This window comes from Artemia sp. Qi Xiang Cuo, chromosome 15, assembly GCF_049724085.1.
Source record: "Artemia sp. Qi Xiang Cuo chromosome 15, ASM4972408v1, whole genome shotgun sequence".
Lineage (NCBI taxonomy): Eukaryota > Metazoa > Arthropoda > Branchiopoda > Anostraca > Artemiidae > Artemia > Artemia sp. Qi Xiang Cuo.
In genome coordinates this window covers 28,466,745-28,487,044 of record NC_142808.1, presented here as the reverse complement: position 1 = coordinate 28,487,044, position 20,300 = coordinate 28,466,745, and the positions used below count along the sequence as shown (strand labels likewise).

Sequence of the window (20,300 nt, the reverse complement as noted above, 5' to 3'; positions counted from 1 at the left end):
GAATTCTTCCCGATCAGGTATGACTCGTAATGCTTGGTTTCCGGTCAGTTACTTAACTTTTTATATTTTTATTATTTGAGATCAAAAGATTAAAAGGCTCAGAACGCACAAAAACGGGGCCTTAAGTTTCATCTCTCCAACCGACTTGAAAATGACATTTTTCAGTTTCTTGGATAGATGAACCCCCCAGCAGAAAGCAATTTTGAAACTAACTTTGGCTTTATTGGCTCGTGACCAGCTCTTTTTCTGACGAGCCAATATTTAGGAGAAAAAATATTTTGGCACTCTTATGCCTCTTCGAAAACACAATAATTGAGGCCCTTGTCCTCCCCAAATACTCTCTGTATGTTGTAACTCAACCCCCCCCCCCCCCGTTCGTCGTTTCCAAGGTATTACAAATACGCTTTTTTAATGTCTTTGTACTGGTTTTAGATTTATCTCTCTACTTCCCAATGAATAGATTCAAAGTTCCAGTGTGGTTAATAGCGCCAAAGATTTTAGACATATCGGAGACACTCATTTGTTAGCCCTCACATTGCCTCCCTCTAAATACTAACAATTAAGTCCCTTGCTTCCTATCCCCAAACCAAAAAAACTCTGAAGTTTCAGCTTGATCCTCATGAGCCGTTTCCGAGACGTTGCGGATTTGCCATTTTAATAACCTGGATACGAGGCACATTTTTATTTATCTCTGTACCTCCCTCGATATGAAAACTCAAGATCTACTTGGCCCCCTGCACCCTTAGGAATTTCTGCTCGATTTCTCGAGATAACGCAAATACGCTATTTTGATAACCTGAGTGCACTTGATTTCTTTTAGTCTACATCTTCAGTTCTCATAGTTCCAAGAATTTTGAACAGATTAAAAGTCAAGATCTTTCGATCCTTTCCTTCTGTCACCTCCACCCAAGACAAGATTCAAGATCCACCATCTTCCCCAACGCTATCTGAAATTTTCAACTTGGTCCCCAAAGTTGTCCCCAGGATATTGCAGAAACGCCGTCCTGATCATCTGGCGGAACATAATGTCATTTGATTTATCTTGTTACTTAACTGTAAATAGATTATAGGTCCCATAGAGGCTTAGAGCGCAAAAAAATTTAGGTCGATCAGTGAAAAACATCTTTAACCTCTTCCTCCTCTGCTTTTTCCCCTCAGGTCAAAATTTGAGTTACATTTTTCCTCCCTAACACTCCCTGAAAGTTTCAACTTGATACCCCAAGCCATCCTAGATTCCCATTCTCATAGTGGCTTACAGTGCAAATACGTTTAGGTGGATCGGAGACATAAGTTTTTAACCACCTCCTGTTCTCCCCCAACATAATTGGAAGCTCCATAGCCTGGCAGCCAACAGTGCGTTTCGACTTACCTCGCTACTTAAACCAGCATAGATTATAAGTTCCATAGGAGCTTATAGTGGAAAAAAGTCTTGATGGATGGATTTCAATAATTATTCAGCCATTTACACTTCCCCCAACTCAACATTTGAGGCCTTTTAACCCCACTCTCCCCCATTCTTCTCCCTAACAACAACTAAACCGCAAACGGTTCTCGAGATCCTGTTTTGTCCTGTTTTGGTGGAAGGAACTAATATTTATTCCCTAGTTTTCCCTCTGTGTTGGGATTCTTTTAGCCAGCGTGTCCTTAATTATTTGTTTGTACATTAGGCCCCTCCAGGCCCAACAACTTACGGCTGCAAGTTTCAGACTGATTAAAAACGTCAATTTCTTACCCTGTTTACACCCCCCGACAAAAAAGTATGATAATTTTGCCAGACAAAACGATACAGGAAAGGTTTAACCTACTGGACTCCCAAGTTCAAACATACCCCCGACCTTTTCCACTAAACAGCCCAGCTGCAAGCAATTGACAACATGCACAGTCTACGGCACTTGCCCCAGCGGCTAAGAGGGTCATGCCATCCCTGCAGGCATATTCATTGGACCTTTAGACTATTCTAAATAAAACGGTTCTCTCAAAATTTGGATAAATTGTCATGGGGGATCGCAGGGGATCTAATAGCAAAAATTGGTATAGGAAGAAGCTGTTTGTCCCCCATCCCTCTCAACCCTGAGGAAGAGCGCTAGAGCTTTCGATTTCCCATCAAATGGAACCGCTTCTAGGTTCGTACTATCAACCCTTCCATATGAAGCGGCGGGGGATAAGAACGAAAAAAAAAAAATTGTCTCTTTTCAAATGCGAATAAGTACAACGGATACAATAATATATTTCAAATTATTAAAACAATTGACGTCCTTGAGACACAGAACGAGCTTATTGACCAAAGAATATAATTAACTCAGTGAGTAAAAACAAAAGGGAGAATAGATCGTAAAGATTCAGAATTCTGCAAAAAAAAAAAAAAAAAAAAAAAAAAAAAAAAAAGTTAAAAGATTGACAAGACCTTCGTTACTACTTCCTTGATTAATACAGACAATTTTTAACTCCCACTTCTTGTGAAGGCTATAAAAGTGCTCCAGATGGACTCAATAAAATAAAAACCTTAAAGAATAGCCTATACTTGAAAATAAACAAAATGTACTTACTATTTTGCCAGTATCTTTGAAACCTCTAAAAATAATTCACCAACTGTAGCTAGCTCATCTTGAGACCATTCAGTGTTAGGTCTTCTTAATGCTAAAACCAAATATTTTTTTTATCAAATAGTTTAATCATACCTTTACGCACAGGATTAGAAACTTTCCGAAAAATAAGTTTTTCAAAGAAAATTAAAGGCCATATTAAACTTAAGCTCAGTAGATACAAATACCTGTTTAAATTCAAACTCAAAACGACCAGAAATTACTATTAAAGAATAAATGAAACCCAAAACGGACAGAAATTAAACAAACAATCATAGCAAAAAACACAACAAGTAATAATATAAATGAATAAATAGATCTTAAAGCGAGTAATGCTTATATTGAATATGAAAATAAAGCTTAAAACTAAAAAAAATAGTTTGCTATTAAAGTATAAATGAAACTTAAAAAGAACAGAAATTAAATTAACAATCAATGATAAAAAACATAAAATATATATTAATGTAAATTAAAAAATAAATTTTAAAACGAGTGAAACTTAAATTGAATATGCAAATCAAGTTTGAATCAAATAAAAAAAACTACAAACCAGAGTTTGGGTATCGCCTCTCTGCAGAAGCCTAAAATCTAATGCGTCATTGGCGCCTTGATGGAAACCATATGAGTCTTGAACAGTCTTGTAAAGAAAAAGAGACTCAAATTCAAAATTAGTTATACAATGATAATAATTGTTGAAATACCCATCAGTTCAAGATTTTTTTTTTTCTCACTGTAATTTTTATTTTCATTTTAAATGCCGTAAGAACTGGAAAAGGATAAATTTGTAATATACGAGTAATTCGTTTTCAGTGAAGCGCCAATGATGCAGAAGGCCTTAGGTTTTTACAGTTAAATAAGGGGGCAGTATCCAAATTTTGTTTGTAGTGAAACTATATTTGTCTTGACCAATCTTTGAAAGAACTAATAAATTAAGCTGAATATTTTATGTATAATGATATTAATTTGCTGAAAGCTCATCAGTTCACTGTAATTTTAATATTTATCTTCAATATGAAGAACAAAAGAAAACATTTGTAATATAATTCGTTTTCAGTAAAGCGCCAAAGACGCAGTAGGTTTTAGGCTTCTGCTGTGAGGCGATACCCAAACTAGTGTTTGTAGTTATTTTTATTTGATTCAAACTTTATTTGCATATTCAATTTAAGTTTCACTTGTTTTAAGATTTATTTATTCATTTAAATTAATATATATTTTATGTTTGTTCGCATTGATTGTTTATTTAATTTCTGTTCGTTTTAAGTTCATTTATACTTTAATAGCAAACTATTTTTTTTCGTTTTAAGCTTGATTTTCATATTCAATCTAAGCATTACTCGCTTTATTTATTCATTTATATTATTACTTGTTGTGTTTTTTGCTATGATTGTTTATTTAATTTCTGTTCGTTTTGGGTTTCCTTTATTCTTTGTTAGTAATTTCTGGTCGTTTTTAGTTTGAATTTTTAAAGGTATTTGTATATGCAGAGCTTAATTTTAAAATGGCCTTTACTTTTCTTTGAAAAACTTATTTTTCGGAAAGTTTTTTTAATTAATTTTTGTTCGTTTTGACTGCAAAAGGTTTCAAGTTTTTATGGCTTGGGGGGGGGGGGTTGGTTACTGTCTGATTATTCTTGACTTTAAAAAACGGATCTAGAACTTTCAATTGAAATCGAATGAGGCTTTTTTCAAAGTGTATACGATTACCTCTTTGATAAAAACCTTATGTGCAAACAATAGACAGCTTGCATAACTTGTGGACAGCGATTGACAACAATGAATGGATTGAAAAAATAGCAAGTTTAATTAACGCAATCTTGCGTAAAATAAGTAAATTGCATTACTTTAGACTACGTTAGGGGGGGGGCGCCCCTCGCCCCTTCCCTATATCCGCCACTGCCTTACACTCTCTGTTTCTTTCCTTGTGCGGGAGGAGAGCAGATGCCTAATAGGTATGTTTTAATGCCAACTTATTCTAACTCTCATTTTGCCTTCAGGTATAAACAGAATTGGTTCAAAGGAAGGGGTGGGGAAAAAGGGCGTGGGGGGGTATTTGCCCTTAGATCAATTTTGACTCTTAAGAGCTGGACTAGAACTTCCAATTTCCAATCAAATGAGCGCTCTCTGAATTTTTTACGAGAATCCCTTCCTGCCCCCGGGCCCTGGGGGGTTTTGTCGACGCCAGAGTTTTGTTTCTTAACCTTTCAACTATTTTTAACAAAATGGTATTTTTAACCCTTGCATATAAAGCACCTCTTGGGGGAAAAAGAATAAAAAATATTGAAGCTATATAATTTATTCATTTATTTATGTTGGCACCGGTTATCTTTATGTTTGTAAGATAGTTAATTTTAATTTCTGTTCGTTCGGGGTTTTAAGCTTCTGCAGTAAGGTGATACCCAAACTCTTTTTTGTAGTTATTTTTTTCGATTCAAGTTACGTTTAATAAAATGGATGTCTCAAAATTTTGATTGGATGTGTTTGGAGAAAAGGTGGGCGTGAGAGGGGGGGTAGTTGCCCTCAAATAACTTTCGACTGTTAAAAGAGCACTAGCCCTTTGAATTTCCAATCGAATGAGCCTTTTTTGAAGTTTCTACGACAACACCTTCTATAGAAACCTTATATGCCCCCAGGGCATAACTTAAAACCCTTGCCCTAAGGGTTGTGGGGGAGTGTCCTCCTCAAAAATATATTTTCAATCTGGAAATCAACTACGCCGAACAAAATGGCTATCTCAAAATTTTGATTGGATGTGTTTTGGGGAATGACGTGCATGGGGGGGGGGAGTCCTGAGGGTTGTGAGGGAGTGTCCTCCTCAAAAACATATTTTCTATCTGGAAATCAACTCGCCCCCCCCCCCCCACGCAAATCATTCTCCCAAACACATCCAATCAACATAACGTTCTTGGGATACTGCTGAGATACCTTATTGGGAATTAGCAATATTACAGTGCATTTTGATTTAATCTTAAGGCAACATTTAGTTTTTAAACATAATGGGAGGGTGGGCGTGGGAGGGTGGGAGTGGAAGGGGGATTAGTTGCCCTCCAATCACTTTCGACTATTAAAAAGGGCACAAGCCCTTTCCTTTTTCAATCGAATGAGCCCTTTTCGAAGTTCCCATGACAACTCCTTCGATACGAAGTGCCCTAAACAACAGCAATAACAAAAAATATCACTAATCACTTTCGACTATTAAAAAGGGTACTAGCCCTTTGAATTTCAAATCGAAGGAGGCCTTTTTCAAGTTTCTACGACAAAGATTTCAATAAAAACCTTATATGCCCCCCGGGCATAACTTGTAACCCTTGCCCTGAGGGTTGTGGGGGAGTGTCCTCCTCAAAAACATATTTTCTCTCTGAAAATTAACTACTCTGGACCAAATGGCTATTTCAAAATTTTTATTGGATATGTTTGGGGGAATAATGGGCGGGGGGGGGGGCTAGTTGCCCGCCAGAGCCTTTTTTGAAGTTTTTTACGACAACGCCTTCTATAAAAACCTTATATGCCCCCAGGACATAACTTAAAACCATTGCTCTGAGGGTTGTGGGGGAGTGCCCTCCTCCAAAACATATTGTCTATCTGGAAATCCACTACGCTGAACAAAATGGCTATCTCAAAATTTTGATTGGATGTGTTTGGGTGAATGGTGGGCGTGGGGGGGGGGGCTAGTTGCCCTCCAATCACTTTCGAATATTAAAAGGACAATAGCCCTTTGAATTTCCAATCGAATGAGCCTGTTTTGAAGTTTCTACGACAATGCCTTCTATAAAAACCTTAAATGCCCCCAGGGAATAACTTAAAAACCTTGCCCCGAGGGTTGTGGGAGAGTGTCCGCCTAAAAAACAAATTTTCTATCTGGAAATCAACTACGCTGAACAAAATGGCTATATCAAAATTTTGATTGGATGTGTTTGGGGGAGTGATGGGCGTGGGGGGGCTAGTTGCCTTCCAATCCCTTTCGACTATGAAAAAGGGCACTAGCCCTTTGAATTTCTAATCGAATGAGCCCCTTTTGAAGTTTCCACGACAACGCCTTCTATAAAAACCTTACATGCCCCCAGGGTATAACTTAAAAACCCTTGCCCTAAGGGTTGTTGGGGAGTGTCCTCCTCAAAAGCATATTTTCTATCTAGAAATCAACTACGCTGAACAAAAAGGCTATCTCAACATTTTGATGAGATATTTTTGGAGGAACGATGGGCGTTGTGGGGGGGGGGCTAGTTGCACTCCAATCACCTTCAACTATTAAAACGGGCACTAGTCCTTTGAATTTCCAATCGAATGAGCCTTTTTTGAAGTTTCTACGACAACGCCTTCAACAATAACCTTATGCCCCTAATGCCCCCTTAGTAATGCCCCTAGGGCATAACTTAAAACCCTTGCACTGAGGTCTTTGGGGGAGTGTCTCCCTCAAAAACCCATTGTATCTCTGGAAATCAACCACACTGAACAAAAAAGCTATCTCAAAATTTTTCTTGAAGACACTTGGGGAAATGATGGGCGTTGGAGGAGCCTAGCGACTCTCCAATCACTTTTGACTATTAAAAAGGACACTAGCCACTCCAATTTCCAATAGAATGAGCCCTTTTCGAAGTTTCTACGGCAACTCCTTCGACACGAAGTGCCCGGGTACGGAGGAAAAAAACACATTGTGCCCACATCGTTCTTTACTTAGGCAGCGCTATTGCGCTGCCTATGATAATATTGGTTGTTGATGGCTCATCCGTTCAAGATTTATTTCACTCTCATTTTTATTTTCATTTTCATTGCTGTAACAAATGGAAAAGAAAATATTGGTAATATAATTCGTTTTCGGTGAAGCGCCGACGACGCAGTAGGCTTCAGACTTTAACAGTTAGGGAAGGGGGTAGTAGTCGAAATATAGTGAAACTATATTCATCTTGAACAGTCTTGGAAAGAACTAAAAAATTTAAACTGAATATTTGATATATTATGATATTAATTGCTGAATGATCATCAGTTCAATATTTAATTTTAATGTAATTCTTATTTTTATTTACAATGTTGTAATAAATGCAAAAGACAATGTTTTTAATATAATTCGTTTTCAGCGAAGTGCCAATGACTTAGTAGGCTTTATAATTTAACAGTTAGGGAAGGAGGCAGTACCTAAACTCTTATTTATAGTAGTTTTCGTTCGTTTTAAGCATGATTTGCATATTCAATTTAAGTTTCACTCGTTTTAAGATTTATGTTTATTTATATTAGTACCTGTTGTATGTTTGTTTTCTATGATTTTTTTTATCCATTTTCTGTTTGTTTCGGGTTTCATTTATTATTTAACAGTGATTTATGATCGTTTTGAGTTTGAATTTTCATAGGTTTTTGTATCTGCTGATCTTAAGTTCAATATAACCTTTATTTTTTTGAAAAAACTTCTTTTCGGAAATTTTTTTCAATTAATTCACAGAGAAATGGCCAAACTTTTAGTCAAAATTAATATACCTATGAAAATCTAAGCTTCCATTCTATCTAAAACTTATATTTCCATTGAGAAGTATAAAAAACTTGATGAGAATAGTTATGAATCGAATGTTATAAATGTTAGAATGTTATGAATAGAAATTTTAATTTAATAGAAAAAATCAAAACTCCGTGCGACCGTTGGTTCAAATTGTGGGATATTTGATACAGTTTACAAATAGCCAGACCGGGTAGTTTCATTTTTAAAATGATCATAATACATGTAGACCATATTTGCAACCCTTTTCTGCAAAGCTTCTATTAAACTGAAGTAGAAAAATAAGAAAAAAAACGGACAGGGATGAACCTATAACGAGTGGAAAGAAATTTGTCTTATAATTGAAGATAAATAAATGAATAAGAGAAACCTAAAACGAATTGATGTTCAAATTTAGGGTCATGCGTGGGTCATGTTATCTCGATCTGTTGGTTAGAGTGATCTGAGAAAAATCAATATTACAATTTTGATCGGGTACCCTGTGGGGTTATGTGGGGGTCTGATGATACGAAAGGGGGCCCTATAATCACCCTCGCCCTTTAAAGAAAGCAATGGAACTTTCAATTTCCAATCGAATGAGTCCCCTCCCAAGCTTGTACGACCACCCTTTCCGTGCGAGGTGGCCGGAGAAAAAAAGCATTGTGGAGGTTTCTAATTTTCTATGAAACAATCCTGGAAAAAGTAATGTGGAAGCCCAATTTTCAGGTGTTTTGCTTTTTGTTGTTTTCTTCAATTTTAAATTTGTTGCATGCATTTAGACATTGGAGACACTCGCTTTTTACTATGTCAGCGCTGGTCGTTCCTTAGCCGTTTCTGATATATTGCAGATATACCCTTTTGATAACCTGGTTGCACACAGCGTCTTTTAATTTAGTTCAATATCTACATTCCTTCTACATCCCTTCTAAATTCCATGGAAGTTTCAACCTGATGCCCATAGATACCCTGATACCCTTGAGATATCGCAGACACATCATTTTGACAACCTTCAGGCACATAGTCTATTTCGGTTTAGCTCAAAATCCCCCTCAACATTCCCTGTAAGTATCAAACTGAGGCTCTTGACCGTTCTCAATATTCTCAGGTTTGTAGCTTTTGACGGGTAACATTAATTTTAATGAATTTTTGAAATCGGCAAAATTAATATCAATTATTATTCTTGTGAATAGATATAGGATAATTAGAAGAGAACCCACCTTCATTTTGCTTCAACGACTATAAGGAGCGACTAGGCCAAATAATAACCAAAACTCTAGAAAAACGGATAAACTCTAATTAAAAAGAAAATATGATTCGATAACAATCGAATTTAAAAATCAAAGAATTTACAATCAAAAGAATTGACTTTTTATGCTGATTCTAAATACATAAAATGCATTAAATTTAATATTACCCATTAAAAGCTATGGGCCTGAGAATGTTTGACTGATTTTTGAAAAACCCAAAACAGTCAAGTGATCTCAATGAAAGTTATACCATCAGCTTCAAGATATCAAACAACCATATTGTGGAGGTTTCAAGCTCCTATCGATAAAAATGTAGAATTTTGTATTTTTTCGCCAGAAGAAAGATCATCTATGCTTGTTTATTTATTGCTTTTTTCCCCCAGGGGAGATCGTATCGAACCAATGATTCTAGAAGATCGCAGGAGAGCTCATTCAAAGGGAAATCAAACGTTCTGGTGTCCTTTTAACATGACCAAAAAGATTTGATTGCAGCTATCATCCCTCCCATGCCTTTTTCTCCCCCAAAGACATCGATCAAAATTTAGAGATAGTCCTTCGATTAAGCATAGTTGAAAAGTCAATAAGTATGCCTTTGGGGATGATATGACCCCCCATAGTCCCTTTGGAAAGGTCTGTATGTTATGGAATTTGCCCATTGTTCACATGTAGTATTTGTAATTGGGAAATATATGATTTTTTTTAGCGGAGAGGGGATTCTGCAGGGAGGAAAGTTTCAGGAAGGAATTTTCCAGGGAAAATTTTACACGGGGGGAGAGGGGATTCCCAGGCGTGATTGAAAAAAAACTGTCCGAAATCAAATAAAAAAAGTGTTTTCTTTAATGCTACTCCTTACTCTCAGTTGAAAAAACTTAGTTTTTTTTATTTAATTAAAGTTTGAAACGTAAAATCTGTCTTTTGTCAGATAAATTAATACTACCACTTACGTGAATAGGGATGATGATGATGAGTAAGAAGACTACAAGGAATATCGTTGCGCAATGTTTTTGAACTGTAATATTTTCAATTTAAAGGGACTATGTAAACATATACACAAAAATTCTTACGTGTGTATTCAATTGCAATCTTCAAAGCTTTATTAACGGCTCCATATGTTATGCATGTTCCAGGGCCATGAAAATTCACCCTAGAAAAGAAAATCTAAGGGATATAAATCTAAGCGATAAGTCTCTGAACCATAATAATTTTTTCCGGGATCCTCAGATTTGCCCTAACCACTGACATAGGTTACAAAAAATTAAACTAATATTTAATTAAAAAGAAATAAACAAAAACTATATTTGGAAAAAGAAACCAAACACACCAGACTCAATAACCATAAAGCAAAAGCAGATGAAAAATGAGGAAACACCTATGTTGCTTTGTTTTTCGATTATATTTAGAATTTTCTTTTGCGGGAGACGAATGGATTCTCTTGTTCAAGAGCTTCCTGAGTAGAAGACAGATATTATTTTTAATGTCTAAACACTAATGTTATATGTGTTTGACTTATTTCTTCTTTATGAAAAAGTCGTTGTCCTAACATTGAAATGCTTTCGAAGTTACAACACAGATTATCTATTAGGTTTAACCAGATATCTAACTCCTTGCAAAATACATGGGCCGACGTGTTCCTTTATTACATTGGTTATCTTACAGAACTAGCCCACCCGTGCAATCTCGCGCAATGTCATGGGATTTGTTACAATTAAATAAAAAAACATGTTTTTTTAACTGAAAGTAAGGAACGACGTTAAAACTTCAAACGAACAGAAATTATTCCGTATATGAAAGGGGCTGTCCCCTCCTCAACGCCTCGCTCTTTACGCCAAAGTTTGACTATCTCACAACTCTATTTTTTTTAAAAACAATGAAAAACTTTAGCGTAAAGAGCGAGGCGTTGAGGAGGGGACAGCCCCTTTCATATACGGAATAATTTCTGTTCTTTTTTAAGTTTTAACGCCGTTCCTTGCTTTCAGTAAAAAAAAAAATGTTTTTTTTATTTAATATGTGCAAGGATGAATAATCCGTGGTTACAATGATCTTTTAAGAATTAAACGAAGCCTTCAGAAAATATAATCATATTTTTAGTTAATAACTTGCTCTTAAAGAACGAAAGCCAAGACAAACATTTTTTTCAAACACAAATCTGTTTCTGCAAACGAAGGGAACTAAAGAACAGACAAATAGACTAAAGAGTAGGCTATGACTAAAAACTTCCAAGACTGAATTTATAGTAAATCTAAATCTACATTTTAAGCTTGAAATAGATCCTCTTTCTGTTGGAGATAAGCCTTTTTCCAAGCTTACGAGTTACCCGTCGATCCATCCTTGGAAGGATTTTTTGTTTTAATGCTAATTTCCTTTTTTTATTTATTTATTTATTTTTTGCTGGGTTACTATTATTGCTTTTTTATATTGTATTATTTATTTGTATTATACACCTAAAGAGGTTTACAACCCTTTGAGTGGCTTAATTTTCTTAATTGTTTGGTTTATTGAGTTTTAATTTTCACGTATTTGCTCCTGTTTTTGTATGTTTTTTTTTTACTTTCATTTTCTTTCTTTTTATTATACTCCATCGTCATGCTTTGTATTTTTTATATATATATATATATATATATATATATATATATATATATATATATATATATATATATATATATATATATATATATATATATATATATATATATATATATATATATATATATATATATATATATATATATATATATATATATATATATATATATATATATATATATATATATATATATATATATATATATATATATATATATAGATAAAATTCTATGCGATCACCATACCCAGGCGTACAAGACAAATGTTTGTTTTAGGTAGGCCATAGAAAAATGGTAAAAATCCCCCTGCCGATCTGATTTACACCCCCTACCACTTGCGTAAAAGCCTGATCCAGCCTACTTACCCTTCACCTAGTAGTGTCAAGTCGGAATAATCTACCAGACTTGACTTCCCATCATTGTCCAAATGTAATGCGCAAGTATCTGCGTATGCACTCCGGATTATTTTTTGGGATTCTGGCTTTTTCACTACGTCAAACGCCGCAACTCCAACAAAATAAAAGACCACAGTAAAGATGACTATGGACCTGAAATTGATTTAATGCATCAGGGATTTAATATTAAAACGATCCAACTATTGTGGAGATTAATTAAAAAAAAAGTTTTTCTGAGGGAAGTAATGAGCAAAGTTGAAACTTGAAACGAACAAAAAAATTTTGCTTCACAGGCTATCTAATATATAGCCTATCGATAAAATTAGTGCAAATGAACGAACTCCTAAAATTAATATTTGCCCCTTTTTAATTCAAATTTAATGTAAACGCAACACTGCCATGATCTTTTTTTATTTTTTGATGGGAAGGGGCAGCCACCTTCAGTATCTGCGTATGCACTCCGGTTTGTTTTTTTTTTGGATTCTTTCTCTTTCACCACGTCAAATGTAGCAACTCGAACAAAATAAAAGACAACAGTAAAGATGACTATGGACCTGAAATTTATTTAATGCATCAGGGATTTAATATTAAAACGAGCCAACTATTGTGGAGATTAATTAAAAAAAAGTTTTTCTGAGGGAAGTAATGAGCAAAGTTGAAACTTGAAACGAACAAAAAAATTTTGCTTCACAGGCTATCTAATATATAGCCTATCGATAAAATTAGTGCAAATGAACGAACTCCTAAAATTAATATTTGCCCCTTTTTAATTCAAATTTAATGTAAACGCAACACTGCCATGATCTTTTTTTATTTTTTGATGGGAAGGGGCAGCCACCTTCAGTATCTGCGTATGCACTCCGGTTTTTTTTTTTTTTTTGGATTCTTGCTCTTTCACCACGTCAAATGTAGCAACTCGAACAAAATAAAAGACAACAGTAAAGATGACTATGGACCTGAAATTGATTTAATGCATCAGGGATTTAATATTAAAACGAGCCAACGATGAGGGAGATTAATTAAAAAAAAAGTTTTTCTGAGGGAAGTAGTGAGCGAAGTTGAAACTTGAAACGAACAAAAACTTTGGCTTCACAGCCTGTGTTACATATAGGCCTATCGATAAACCTAGTGCAAATGAACCAACTTCTCAAATTAATATTTGCCCGTTTTCAATTCAAGTTTAATGTAGAAGCAACACTGCCACGATCTTTTTTATTTTTTGATGGGAAAGGGCATACACCTTTATATACGGAATAACTTCGATACGAATTAAATATATTGCTCCTTACTTCCAGTTGAATGTTTTTCTTGTTTAATTTGTGACGGATTTTTAAATAATGTCAGGCAATCCCCCTTTCTCCCCGTGAAAATTTTCTCCTGAATTGTTCTCCCATAATCTGTTCTTCACATGGAAAACTCACCCGTGGAAAATCCCCATCCCTGCAAAAATCCCATCTTAAAAAAATGTTTGAATATTTCCCAATAACAATTACTAGGCTAAATGTGAACAACATTTAAATTGAGTAACTTACAACCCTTTCTTTGGAGAATATATGAACCAAAAGAAACAATGAATTTGTTTTTTGGTACTTTTAAAAAGCTTCTTTTTGTTCTAATAAAATGACCCTTTTGTTTCAGGAAGTGTTATTAAGGAATTAGGACAACATTCAAACTGTAGCAAAGGGAGCAAGGTGTTGAGGAGGGGGAAACCCCTCTCATTTACGTAATGATTTTGTTCGTTTTAAGTTTTAATATTGCTTCTTACTTTAAGTTGAAAAAAATTGTTTTATATTTAATTTCTGATCGTTTTTTAAATAATGCCAGGAAATCCGGCTCCACTCCACGGAAAAATCCCCCCACCCACGGAAAGATCTATTTTTTGGTACTTTTAAAGTGCTTCATATTGTTTTAATTAAACGACGCTTGTGTTTCAGGAGTCGTCATTAAACAATTGGAACAATATTCAAACTTTAGCGCAAAGAGCGAGGTTTTAAGAAGGATATACGTAATAATTTTTGTTCGTTTTAAGTTTTAATGTTGCTCCTTACTTTAAGTTGAAAGAAGTTGTTTTTTTATTTAATTTCCTATCGTTTTTTAAATAATACCGAGAAATACGTCTCAACCTCCAAGGACCCTCGCCCCCCCCCGTAAATATCCTCTCGACAATTGAATCTGGGAAAAATTTGCCCCTGACAATTACCCTTGGCATCTCCATACATAAAATTGAGTCGACAAAGAGAAAGTAAGACAAATGAAAAGAATTTCGCATAGGAATTCTGACAAATTCTCCCTGAAAAATTCACTCCCGGAAACTTCCCTGTCCATGGAAAATTCTCTCTGTGGAAAATCACCCCAGCAGAAATTCTCCCCCCCCCGCTCACCCAAAAAAAGAATGCATACTACCCAATAGCAAACACTATACGGACACAATGGGCAAATTTTACAACTTAAAGACATTTCCCTAGGGGCTGTGGGGGGCCATGTTATCTCCAAAGGCAAAGCAATTGGGTCTTTTAACTATGCTGAACAAAACGACTACCTCAAAATTTTGATTGGATGAATTTGGTAAAAAAGGGCGTGAGAGGAGGGCTAGTTCCCTTCCAATCTTTTAGGTCAATTAAAAAGAGCACCAGAACTTTTAATTTCCGTTCGAATAAGCCCTCTGCCGATATTCTAGGACCATTGGCTCGATATTGATTACTCATAAGGAAAAAACAAACAAAAACACAAATAAACAGGCATCCGTGATCTTTTTTCTAACAAAAAATACAAAATTTCACATTTTTGGAGTTAATAGCTAGACATGTTGTGATTTTTTATTAAGATTCTTTTACTTTTAGGGGGTATTCCCCCTTTTTCGAAAATCAGGCAAATTTTCTCAGGCTCATAGCCTTTGATGGGTACCAGTAAACTTAATGAATCTTATATATTTGGAAACAACATAATAAGCCAATTCTCTTGATATATCTATTGATATCAAAATTCCGTTTTTGGAGTTTCGGTTACTGTTGAGCCGCGTCGCTCCTTACTTATAGTTCGTTACCACGAAGTGTTTGATAACTCTGATAAAATGAGCTCTTTAAGATGCAACAGTTACGACTTTTGAGAACAGTCATTGCTTTTAAACCCTTTAACCCAGCAGTTTAAACCTTAAAAGACGCTGAGCTATATTTTGAAAGTTTTCCACACTCCTGAGAGACTCAGGCAGAAAAAAGTCTAAATAAACTTATCTGACAGAAAAAAAGTATTCGCTTTATTACTAACTCCCCCAGGTGGAATATTGACCAAGTGACTAATTAAGCCATTATTTATGCAGAAATTTTTCCATTATTTAAGCCATTAATCTAAGCCATTATCTTTTCTTTATTGGAAGGGGGTGAGGTTCCATAAGTACAATTGCACTCCATTTAAGGTTAACATTATTAAAATATGTACCAAAGTTAAAAACAAGTACCTGACCATAAGGATAACAACTAATTTTTGGAGTCAAACAGTTCGTGATAATGAACAGCAAGTACGGAGAAACTCGTGCTAATATTAACCGAAACTCTTAAAAAAGAAGTTTCAAAAATAATATTTTGAATCACGAACATCGAGTCCGTTGCTTTTACATTAAAATCAAGTAGTTGCTGACACCAAGCCACATGCTAATTGCAGAAAAAGCCAAGAGAGATAGTCCGAGTGAGTGAGATGGCATATCTGGCATAAACCCTTTTTAGGATTGTATAAAATGATGTCATTTCATGTATATCATCTATATCAACAGTGTTCGTTTTATATGATGATTAAGTAAAAATTCATGTTTTTTTAACTTAAAGTACGGAGCAACATTCAAAGTTAGAACGAACAGAAATCATTCCGCATATGAGAAGGGTTTCCCCTTCCTTAACCCTCACTGTTCACGCTAAAGTCATAAAGCCCTTTAAAAATACTTCTCATTCAAATGCAAGGCCCCTTGTTTTTGAGCAGTCTTTCTTGTAGAATTGAAACAAAAAATCAATCTTTGGTACAGAGAGCGAGGGTTGAGGAAGGGCAGCCCGCCTCATATACAGGCTAATTTCCGTTCGTTTTAAGTTCTAATGTTCCTCCTTAATTTCAGTTGAAAAACACTTGTTTCTCATTTAGTTTTTGACCGTGTTAGTTGCCTTCCAATCTTTTTGTCACTCAAAACAGGCATTGGAAATTTTAATTTTCGTTCAAATGAGCCCTCTTGCAATCTTCTAGGACAATTGGTTCGATATGATTACCCTTGTGGAAAAAAATAAACAAGCAGCTTTGATATTTCTATGAAATGTTACAAGCGGTTACCAAATATGTACCCAGACATGATATTCTCTGCGTTGTGGGCGACCTCAATTCCAAAGTTGGAGCAGAGCGCCAGTATTGCCCAGAAGCCATGGGCCCACACGATATAGGAGTTATCAACGAAAACGGAGCGCTTCTTGTAGACTGAGCAACGAGTTGATCGTAGGTGGTACAATTTTCGAGCATAAATCGTTCCACAAATACTCCTGGGTGTCCCCAGATGGTCGGACCAAATACCAAATTGACCACTTTCTAATTTCAAGACGTTGGAGAAGTAGCATATTTGACGTATGTGGTTTTCGAGGAGCTGACGTTAATTCAGACAATATATTGATGATGGCTGAAATTCGAATTAATTTGAAAGATCAAAAGAAGAAAGTGACCAGCACCTATAGGCAGTTTGACACCGACAAACTGAAAAACCGAGACTTACGAAAGGATTTCTATATTTCTCTGAAACAGATTTTAGGCCTTGAATCTAAGGCCTTGCCTCCGAGGCAAGTCTTGGATATAAGAAAAGGAAGAAGGAGGAACGGATATCGGACGAAACCTGTAAATTCATTGAACAGCGCAAGGAAACGAAGAGAGATATCCTGAGTCCCTCAAGGCCTGAAGATGAAGATCGTCTGCAGCTTCGCTATAAAGAAGAGAATAAAGCTGTCAAAAATACTGCAAGAAGAGATAAACGAAGCCAGATAGAAGAGAAAGTGGCACTTGCCGAAGAAGCTGCGAAGAAAGGCAACTCCAGGATAGTTTACCGACTAACCCATGAGATATTTGGAAACAAAGTGAACCGATCATCACTTGTTAAAGATCAAAACGGGGGACGTAATTTCAGATCTCAAGAAAGTAGACGAAAGATGGGACGTCCCATTTTTAAAATATACTTTATCGTTTCCAGTCCCATGACCGAGAAACTGTACCTGATATCCTGTTTTTTTATAAATTGACGTAAGTGCTGATCCTCCTGACACTGTAGAGGTAGCAGCAGCTGTCAAAAAGCTTAAAAAAGGCCGTACATCGGGAGTCAATGGGATAACGGCAAAGATCCTAAGACAAACCTTAGAGCCTGCTTAAAAATATGGACTGCTCTCCTAATAGCAGATTGGAGCATGGAAAAGGTCCCACGTCATTGGACTAGATGTATTCTAGTCAAACTGCTTAAGAAGGAAGATGCTCGTAACTGTGATAACTGGAGAAGGATCAACCTGATTTCCGTGCCAAGTTAACTCTTGGCCTCGATTATATTGCAGCGTTTGTGAGCAGCTCTTGACTCGCATCTGAGGGAAGAACAACATGTGTTCCGGCCTGGTAGAGCCTGCTCTGACCTTAATTTTATCCTCAGTCTTATGGTGGAAAAGTCAATTGAACGGAATAAAAAGCTGCATCTACTCTTCATTTATTCTGGAAAAGCGTTCGACTCCATCGATCACGATATTTTATGGAAGATTTTGAAATTTTATGGAGTACTTAATAAACTAGTCTCAATAATAATAACCCTCTGCGAAGAAAGCGAATGTTATTTTCGAACGGAAAATGGGGAGACACGATTCTTCAAGATTCTTTCTGGGTTGAAACAAGGATGTGTGTTATACCCGTTCCTATTCGTCCTAGTAATGGATTATACCCTATGGCATGTATCAGGCTTTGGTGTAAAAGTCAGTGGCCAGCAGCTCCCAGACTTAGCCTTCACAGATGACATAGTACTTCTAGAAGAGGTGAAGCAATGTTTGCAGCTACTACTTGACACCATAGCGTAAAAGGCTGAGAAAGTGGGACTTATAGTAAACGTTGGTAAATCGTAGAGCATGGCTATATCCAACTCGCCTTTAATCCTTAAATAAAACAGAAAAACAATCGAACAGGTCCATGAAATCAAATATTTTGGAAACTGGATGGAATATAATGACGGAATAGTCAACGAAAATTGGACAAGCAAAATCGGAATTCCACAATCTCAACCCAGTATGGCGAAGCAAAAAATACTCTTTTCGTTCAAAGGTCTGTGTGTTGAATAGCAACGTCATGTCCATTCTACTCTATGTAAGTGAATGCTGGAAGCTGATTGTCCAGCTGGAAAAACGGGTCTTAGCATTTGAAAATGTCTGCCTCAGGAAAATTCTTAACATTATGTAATGGGACAGGGTCACGAGCGTAGTGGTCCTCAGACGAACAGGTCAACCGCCAGTCCCTGATCTCCTGAAGCAGAGAATACGGACCTATTTTCTTCATGTATTCCGAACACTAGGAGACCATCATCCGAATGTTGTCTACAAGTGGCAACCCGCGTATCGGCGAAAAAGAGGGCAACCGAAACACAACCTCCGACGATAGTGTGACCGAGACCTGTGGAGTGCTGTGCTGTCGTTACGACCACCGTGAGAGGACCTCATGGCCACTACTCCGCTCCAAGACGTCTGGTGAAGCTTTGTTGATGTCCTATGTGCCACACCTGGCCTTGTAGGAAATAAGGTCTAAGGCAAGTAAGGTTTGATATGCCTTCCGGCAAAAATACAACAATTCCACATTTTTGTCGATAGTAGCTTGAAGCCTGTACAGTACGGTTCTCTGATATTCTGAATCTGATGGTGTCATTTACATTAAGATCGTTTGATTTTTGGAGGTATTTCTTCTTCTTGTTGCAAATCAGACAAATTTTTTCAGGCTCGTAGCTTCTGATGCATGACAGTAAACTTAATGAATTTTATATATATATGAAATCAAAACAAAAGCCAATTCTATTGATTCATCCATTGTTATCAAAATTCCATTTTTATAGTTGAGGATGCTAACGGGCCGAGTTGCTCCTTACTTACAGTTGGTTATCACAAACTGTTTGATTCTAAATATTTAAAATTCAATATATTTCGAGTTGAACATTAATAATAATAAGCCTGAGAAAATTTGCCGAATTTTGAGGAAGGGGGAAACACTCTCAACAGATGAGTGATCTTGGTGAGAATAAACCACCAAACCCAGCATATCAGAGAATCCTGTTGCCGTGGAGAAAAATATACACAGAAGGTGGCTGAATCTGAAATACCGGTAAGTAAATATTACATATACTATATTCATTCCATCCAGTCCAGAAGCTTTTAAAATTGCTTCCGATGGGTTCTGGTTTTACATCCCCTTCAATCTAAAATTTATGGGAAAAAATATTTTTTTATATATATGTACATGGTTAGGAGACAAATTCACATTAGGCTTCCCAGGCACGTACAATGTAATTTTGTGGAGGATGATGCACAAAAATCTTACCAGCTCTACACAAACAATAAAAATTTCTGTTTCAGGTGAAAGGATGTTTTATGATTGGGAGGAAGATTAAATACTTGCCTCCAGGATATCCAATAAAGAAAGCGAACTTGCTTGGAAGTTTTTAGCTTTGTTTTTTGGGCGAGGAGAGGGGAGGGGGTAGAGGGGCCTTTCTAGCGCCTGGTTTCCAGCTAACAGACCTGTAAAGCTATGAAGAAGACATCTCAGGGCCTTGACACTGGAGTCCTGCGTATAGAATGATATGCAATAAGCTTTACTTCGGCTTTTTTTTATGGTAGTTTCTATACGGAACAAAAAAAAATCTATCCCCGAGCTATTCCTGAGATTTGTAAAGTTATGTCTATCCTTATGAGCTGTATAAAACAGAGCACTTCCAATAGATCATATGAAAATAAAAGAAATGTAATGAAAGTGGAGAAAGCATAAAATATGAACTAAGGAGGTGTGAAG

General features: G+C 36.1%; 1 protein-coding gene across 1 annotated transcript in view; it reads right to left on the bottom strand.

Moving 5' to 3' along the window:
* LOC148943518 (chorion peroxidase-like) overlaps nucleotides 1–20,300 on the bottom strand; it is a 353,933-nt gene that overhangs the window by 322,011 nt on the left and 11,622 nt on the right. Inside the window, exons 2-4 of the mRNA XM_089101768.1 lie at nucleotides 12,237–12,419; nucleotides 10,354–10,433; nucleotides 2,547–2,637 (exon numbers count right to left, since the gene is read on the bottom strand). Of these exons, the coding sequence (XP_088957894.1) occupies nucleotides 2,547–2,637; nucleotides 10,354–10,433; nucleotides 12,237–12,419 (354 nt within the window). The remainder of the gene's footprint in view (nucleotides 1–2,546; nucleotides 2,638–10,353; nucleotides 10,434–12,236; nucleotides 12,420–20,300) is intronic.